Source organism: Mercenaria mercenaria, unplaced genomic scaffold, assembly GCF_021730395.1.
Source record: "Mercenaria mercenaria strain notata unplaced genomic scaffold, MADL_Memer_1 contig_1069, whole genome shotgun sequence".
Taxonomy (NCBI): domain Eukaryota; kingdom Metazoa; phylum Mollusca; class Bivalvia; order Venerida; family Veneridae; genus Mercenaria; species Mercenaria mercenaria.
The window spans coordinates 61,417-69,627 of NW_026459039.1; the positions used below are offsets into that span (position 1 = coordinate 61,417).

General features: G+C 35.9%; 1 protein-coding gene across 1 annotated transcript in view; it reads right to left on the reverse strand.

The window, feature by feature from the left end:
* The window catches only part of LOC123562129 (TPR and ankyrin repeat-containing protein 1-like), a 66,708-nt gene extending 58,542 nt beyond the window's left edge, over positions 1-8,166 (reverse strand). The window contains exons 1-8 of the mRNA XM_053532263.1: positions 7,904-8,166; positions 6,667-6,841; positions 6,132-6,267; positions 5,674-5,894; positions 4,297-4,563; positions 2,490-2,740; positions 727-877; positions 232-393 (exon numbers count right to left, since the gene is read on the reverse strand). Of these exons, the coding sequence (XP_053388238.1) occupies positions 232-393; positions 727-877; positions 2,490-2,740; positions 4,297-4,563; positions 5,674-5,894; positions 6,132-6,267; positions 6,667-6,841; positions 7,904-8,065 (1,525 nt within the window). The 5' untranslated portion in view covers positions 8,066-8,166. The remainder of the gene's footprint in view (positions 1-231; positions 394-726; positions 878-2,489; positions 2,741-4,296; positions 4,564-5,673; positions 5,895-6,131; positions 6,268-6,666; positions 6,842-7,903) is intronic.
* Between the last annotated feature and the right edge of the window lie 45 nt (positions 8,167-8,211).

The window sequence follows — 8,211 nt, forward strand, 5'->3', positions numbered from 1 at the left end:
AGACGGGGATAACTTTTATGTCCCGTTTATTTTGGAACATGGTGGGATACTTCCCCAGGTGAAACTGTTTTACCTGAAAGTAACTTTCATGCACACCGTGGACCGGCTAAAGTTCTCCAGTGGGGTTTTTGCCAATGACCATTCCCATTCGGTGCCAAAGTGTGTTTGTACCTTTGTTTGTTTATTTCATCTTTATTGGAAATCGTTTTAGCAAAAAGGAAATGATTCTACCTGCATCTATTTCGCCAAGTCTGCATTTTTCCAAATCAGTGCCGAGAATCAAATATGCTAAGGTCTTCCATTCACCTCTTTCACTGAGTTGAGTGATAACGTCTGGCCAAACGGATGTGTTAAATTGGTATAACCTGTCATAACAGCTTCGCAGCTCAGCACCTTTTTAAAAGGATTTATCATATGTATAATTTATCTTAATTATAGATAGTTAAATTATAGCAATCCAACAAACAGAAACCTTTTTGAGTAATTGCAATAAATATCCCTTTCTTCAATTTTGCTCATGTGGCCATAAAACCATGTCCTGATGTTAGCTCAATATACAAGAAGTTGAAATGAATGACAAAAATATAATTCCACAGTTAAAATGAAACACTAGGACTAGAATAAAGCAAAGCCAGCATATAATCGGGGGCTTCTTTTATTTTTACAATAATCTAACAAATATATATGCATATAATTTTGATCTTTATTTAGGAAAGAAGGTTTTACCTGAAAGACTGTTTAAAATGGCAACAGCTTCTGTGAGGAGGTCCACTTGATCAGAGTCTATGCTGGACTTATAGCATCCATCAATAAAGGTAAGAAATGCGTCCATTGTAGATCCTGAGCAGAGGAGAGCTTTTCCATACCAATAATACCCCTGTTTGATATAGCATAAAGATAATAGAACATTCGTCACGAAAAATCTCAATATTCTTCTAAAGTACCGTCAGAATCATCAATACTCGAAAGCAGAACAATTCGTTTCATACAGAAAAATCGTTGTTGGATATCATAACAATTTTTACATTTATTAGAAACGATATACAATTGCATTGTGAAGCAATGTTAGTTAGTACTTCTTCCACAATGACAACGACCAAGAGTTTTACTGTAGACTTTTAATCGCAATTGTCTACGTCGAACTGAAACATACAGTACAATAAAGGTATAATAAAAACAAGTTCATACCTGACATCTGTGAATAGTATCTTACTTACTTATAGAACTTGTATAAAAACCCTTAAACTAGTTTACAATCGACTATTTAGCAAAATAACGCAGCACAATCCTCATGCAAAAAAAAACTTAGTTTGTATCTGAAAAACGCAATTCTGTCCGAAAAAATACTATGAAACTTTTACAATGAATAACAGCAATTTCCCTTAATTCAATAACATTAAACTTGCACAGGGCGCCTTTTAATATTTGGACTTTCAACATGTCCCTCTGTCAAGTTTAATTGAATGACAGCCTTTTGCATAGCACAGATTTCGATGCAATGTAGGAAAACTCTCAAACACGCGAGTTATTATTTTACCGTAACTAAAACTGCACCTCCAATCACTTCCCTGACACATTACACAGATTCTTCTAGCATAATTTATAAAATATCATGAACAATACAACACTAAATAAATATATAGAATCATTATTTAACGCATGGGTATCGCCGAAATACACGTGAACTAGCCTTTCAAACTGCTTTGATATGAACTAATAATTTATTGAAATAACTTTTAATTAAATTAAAACCAATAAATGCTGGTTACACCCAACGATTATAAACATATGCATACTACATAGACAATACGTTAGTAACCGGCCGCATTTTTTATTCAAAGCCGACCGTGAGACTAGTTTTTCGTCTAAAATCATTCTTTATAATTAAGAAGATTTGACAGTTTCATATTGTGTTGCGAAAGTGCATGGATGTAAATTTCACTTTGAGAGTCGGACAGATCTTCAATATTTTCAGTAACACAGTATGTTCAATTGGTGTGTAAAATAGGTTTTTTTGTCCGTTGTTGGTATTTAGTTATCGCTTTTAAGTCACTTCCACCGTGAACTTGTAAAACCTTGCGCAAGATATTTTGCGGAACGCTCTAAAGGGAAATTTATAATTTCGATAAAACGTCGGACTATATGAAATGTCAAAATCGTAAAATATTGAAGTCCGACGTTTATTTGTAGAACTACAATTTCCCTCAAAACACAAGACCCCGCAAGTAAATTTTAAGTTAACACATAAAATACCTCTTTTAGGCCTCCGCACGCATGTCGTGTAAGAAAGAAACCCTTCTACAAGCTTCAAAAGATCTGCACACATGAGTCAGGAATGTTAGCGCAAAATTCAACAAGGGGGACAACCTTACTCAGACTACTCGCACTTTCGTACTCGACCCAAAGGGATGGGCTTAAAATATAGATATGTGTTTCGTTTTTTTGATATTCCAAATTAACCATTTTTGTTTTAAAGAATGTATACATACCTTGGAGTATTTAGGGTCAGAGGAAGTTGCATCAATGGCACTGGCAAGAGCACTTTCAAAATCTCCCATTAGATATAGTACACTGGATTTATTGCTGTGCAATATTGCGACTTCTTTGTACAATTCTGGATACCGCTTTGCAAAAACAAGTGCCTCGTCATATATATTCAAAGCATCCGAATAATGTTTGTTCTGTATTGCAGTTTGTCCTTCAGTCATAAAAAGTTCCAACCTTTTACGTAGCTCTTTTACTGGAAAAGGTTCAAATTATAGCAAATTCTAAATGTATTTTTAATATTGGCACGTATTTACCCAATAAATATTAAATTTTTATAATTTGCAATACTTATTCATGTTATAAAGCATCTTTTAGTATTTACGTCTGCAAGAATAGATTAATTATTCCCCTACTGGTTTCGGAGACTATATGAATGTACTTTTCTGTCCGTCATTCCGTCCTTCCGTCCGTCCGCAATTTCGTTGTCCGGTCCATAACTCTGTCATTCATGAAGGGATTTTAAGAGATGAGTCGAGGTGTCATGCGCAAGACCCGGACCCCTGGCTCAAAGGTCAAGTTCACAACTGGAGGTCAAACGTCAACAGGTTGTTTTTCCTGTCCGGTCGTAACTCTACCATCCATTGAGGGGTTTTAATATTACTTGACACAAATATACCTCATAATAAGACAATGTGTCACTACTTTCAAACCACTAGTTCAAAGGTCAGGTTCACATTTGGGGGTCAAATGTTCACATGACATGAACAAGGATTATTTCGTGTCCAGTCCATAACTCTGTCATTTATTAAGAAATTTTAATATTACTTGGATAACATTTCCCATGATGAGACGACGTGTCGTGCGCAAACCTCGGAAACCCTAGCTCAAAGGTCAATGTCACAAATGAAGGTCAAAAATCAACAATATTTTGTTTCCTGTCTGGTCAATAACTCTGCCATCCATCAAGGGATTACATTTTTACTTGGCAAAAATATTCCCCATGAGATGACGTGTCATGAGCAACACCCAGAACCCTAGCTTAAAGGTAAATGTCACACTTGAACATCAAAAGTCAATAGGATTTTTTCTTGTCCGGTCTATAACTTTGTTCTGCAAAACAGGATTTAAATAACATTTGACACAAATATTCCCCTGGATGAGACAACGTGTCATGCGCAAAAACCCGGGCCCTTAGCTGAAAGGGCAAGGTCACACTTGGAAGTTCCTGTCCAGTCTGTAACTCAACAATAGTTAATTTAAATTGATTTTAATATTACTTGACACAAATGTTCACAACAATGAGTCTCATGCGCAAGAGCCAGGTCTTAGGACTAAGGTCAAGGTCACACTTAAAGGTCAAATGCGAAATTAAAGAATGACTTTTCCGAAGCATTTCCTCTTCGTGCATAGAGGAATTTTGATGTAACTTGGCATAAATGTTCACCACCATGAGCCATTCTTGTTTATAGAATTACTTCCCGTTGTTTTTACATATACTATCTTATATTGTAACTTTTTATTACCGGCTGTAGGGAAAATCTTGGTCACTTTTCTGCGGTACAACATGCATGTTACATCCAATTTTTAGGGTGTATTTTGACTTATTTTTACATGTAAAACAATTATCATGCTGGATTTATATTATATAGTTTTTTATAGGATTAATTTCTCTTTGTTTTTACTATAAATATCAATAGAGAAAATTAGGAGCTTTCCAGTAGGGGACTTTGTATTGCATGGCAGTACTTCATTTACATGTTTGTACTGGATTACAGACAAAATGCTCAATCATATAATGCTAAAATGTACCTGGGCTTGATTTGTCCGTTGGCAATGAATAAAGTTTGCTTTGTTCGTCAACAAAATCGATAGGAGTTTTATCTTTGTTGTCTTGGACAGAAGTATTACACTCGTGTTCAAGTAGCAAAGTTAATACGGCCTCTCCAATATCTCCACTGGCTTTCTCGGACGTGTGTATAATTTGCAGGGCCGAATTCCCATTTTCATCTAGGGCGTGTATCATTTTTTGAGCGTCTTCATAGTTCTCAAGAACACTTTTTAGAAGTATAACAGAACCTGCAGTTATAAGCATTGTCGTCACATAAATATTGGTTTTATAATATAAAACACTATTTCCTTATTTCCCAATATTACTACCAACATTCCATGCAGAACAGTTGGGATATATATTCTAACTTACAGCAATGTAAATTGTTCACCTAATTGTTCACTTACAATTATTGTTAAGTAACTTTGAAATATATTAATGTGCTACTCCAACTACCCAAAACACTATATAAAAATAAAAAGGTAAAGGTTCTTGTTTAATGTGTGTAGTCGACAAAAGACCCAACCGGGAATGGATGTAACAACTTATTTCCAGCCGAGTCCACGGCAGTCGTCATATTTACCTCCCCAGCATCAAGTCAAGGCCGATACTGCTTGAAACAGTACAAGTGTAAGTAAATCACCTAGCGGGATATCAGCCGCGACTTGGAATCGAACCCGTACCGCTGGCGTTGTAGTCAAATCTGCCAACCACTTCGCCACTGACTCAATCAAACAATCCTCCATTCAGAATTTTCATAAAATAAATACATTCATTCATGTTCGCGGAGTACTACTTTTTGCGGATTTCACGGCTGCTTCAATCCTATAAATTAAATCTCAATGGACAAACAAAGTTCCCTTTCCTTTATCATGATGATGAGGAAATCCTTGAATTCATATCACAATGTTGTAGCTGTTTGAGTCAAAACCACGAAATAGTATAACTGCAAAATTATATTATTTAGTATTTACTTATTCATTTATGTCGAAGAATTGAAAAAATAGTAAGACCATTTATCAAACAATTAGCCATGTTCCAAGAACGTAGCCTCCCCGAACCACAACCAACAGCAGTGCATGCATTGACATGCAAACGACCAACACCGCCCCCCCCCCCCCCCTTGCTCCCCGGCCCTCGTAATACACTCACATACATAAATACATAGACAAAGTAAACATATATAGGCAGCGGGGACGAAATGATCAAGAACACAGAGGAGACCACTTTGGAACGATCGGCGACAAAACACTTAGAGTAGCTTATACTGGTTTGTGATGCTCATCTAACCTCATTCTTAATGAAGCCATGTTCCAAATTATACATGTATTAAGTAACTGTAATTGGTAAATACCCACCGATTCTGAGGGACAACTTTACAATATGATGTAATGCATTTGGTCCCTTATATTGCTCTGAAGAACCAACGGAAGCTCCTTTCTCAAGAAGACATACGGCCAGCCTTTCTCCCCACAGACGCATGTTTTCATCAGACAGTGAATTTACTAGATTTCCTAAGTTTATATTGCCACAATGCCATTGTGAGACATCGAGTGTATTCAACAAATTCTGAACGCCTCTGAAAGCAAATTAAGCTTAGATTGATTCAGCAGTTACCAATAATTAGTATGCGTATCTTTCAAAATTACGTAATCGTTAATTAAGAAAAGGCGCTTTCAGAAAAAAAACAATTAGCCGTCTTAAAAACTGTTACTGAAATCCATGGCACATACATTTCAGAATATGGTTTAGACAGACAATTAAGGTTGTGAAAACAATTCAGTTTGAAATAAATGTATATAAAATTTTATAATACCTCGGATCATAATGTATCAAAAGCATAGCGATGCTTTCCCATTTACTTTGGTCACTTAGTTCTTTTAAAACAGAAAGCCAAGCGTTGTCTCTGGTATCAGGTAGTTGTACGCTACAGAGTATGGATATCATCTCACCTGTCAAAGCAGAGAAAAATTAGTTAAAGTAAAATATAAATGCCTGAATGTTTTTATTGTGCTATAAATACTTAATGAATTAGGGTAACAAGAGGTTTGGTTTTCTTTGCCATATGAAGCAAGACTTACGCTCACGAAGCTCGAACTCGGACTAGTTTTATTCGGATATTATACAAATGTATACAAAATTAAGGTTGTTGATAACAAAAGATGGCAAATCACGGATCAAACCACCGTTAAGATCAGATTTTAAGAAAAAATCAAAATGCTTGAATACATGTTGCCAAAGTGAATATTTGCAATATATGGATGTTGCATTTTACTACCCGTCAGTGTTGTTAAATTGTACGTAATCGCATAACCTGTCTTCGGACCGCACGACATAGAACTTTGTTTTACCTGTAATAGGGGCTTCTACTACAAGTTTGCAAATTTCTGTCAAGAAATCCACTTTATCTTGTTCACTTCCTTTTCCCTCTAGAGCCACATTAAGACCACTGACGAGATATGACATGGCAATATGTTGTTTATCCGTAGAATAAGCCATTATTGCTTGACTAGCTCTCCAGTAGCTCTATAAAATAAAATGAAAATGATACAAGAGATATTTGTAAAGCACATGTGCCCATGTGATGACCTGTTGGGGGTTCCTGTGTTTGAAGTTGATATCTTAAGTGTAAAGCTACTTTGACATTATACCTGACAACAGGGGCTCTTTTATGACCAAAGACAATTATCATTTAAAGTCTGCTAGTCGCAGCTGCATGCAGTCTCGTAAACTATTTTGTCTGAACGAACTGTTACATTGACCTTTGACCTCCTGAAACAGAAATAGGGGTTATCTACTAACCAGGGAATGAGGTTTTGTTTGATAGCCGTATGTCTAAGCGTTCTCCAGCTATTCATGAAATCGTTTAATATAATTGTCACTGCGACCATCACCTTTGACAAAAATACCTATGAAACTAAAAGAATCATCTACTTACCACTAACATAATCAAATTTTGACAATCCTAGACTTAAGTATTCACAAATTATTGTTAGGACACCATATTTAATTTCATTGTCACTGTAGAATTAATCTTTGACCTACTGCCAAACACAAAAGGGGTCATCTACTAGTCTACTGACTACATACAATCATCATATTGGATTTTACTACTTTAAGCTTAGGGGTTCTCAAGTTATTGAAGGAAACCGATTTAAGAGTCAATATCACTTGATATTAAACTTTCTCAACCCGAAAAAAATAGGTATAATCTACTGGCCGCGGGCAATTACCCTATCAAGTTTGGCGACGGCCGGTCAAAGCCGCCAGGCGGATCAACTGACATGATCAAGCAATATACCCCTCTTCTTCGAAGGGGTGTGTGGGGTGCATAATAATTATCATTAATAAAGTTATGGATTTATTTGCAATAAAACACTTTATAATTACATGAAGCTAATTAAACCAAAGCTACTAAATAAAATAACCGTAACGTTTAGTACTACTACAAGTATGCATTTAATGAACCGCGGTCTTACCTATTCTTTAAATATTCGAGCATTTACATGACTAAGAGAAAAGCAATTAAAAAAATTAAAAAAATACTGTTTGCACAGACGTATATATATGTAAGATATAACTCTTTACCTCTAAATGATTTCGACATGTCTCAATTGCAGCTGAAGCATCCTCCTCGGCTTGTTGATACATTCCAAGTTTATAGTGTACCAGTGACCTACCACAAAGTATCACGTGGTGCTCATTAGCTATTTGTGCTGGCAATGCTTGTTTGGAGTGTACCTGACACATTGTCACTGCTTTATTGTATAAACTTAAGGCAAATTCCAAGTGGTCTTCATCATGGGCACGTTTTGCACGAGATTTCAGAGCACAAAATCTTCCAATATTTTTAAGTGCTGCAAAAATAAAGCTAACTTTCTTGTGGTTTTGTTTTG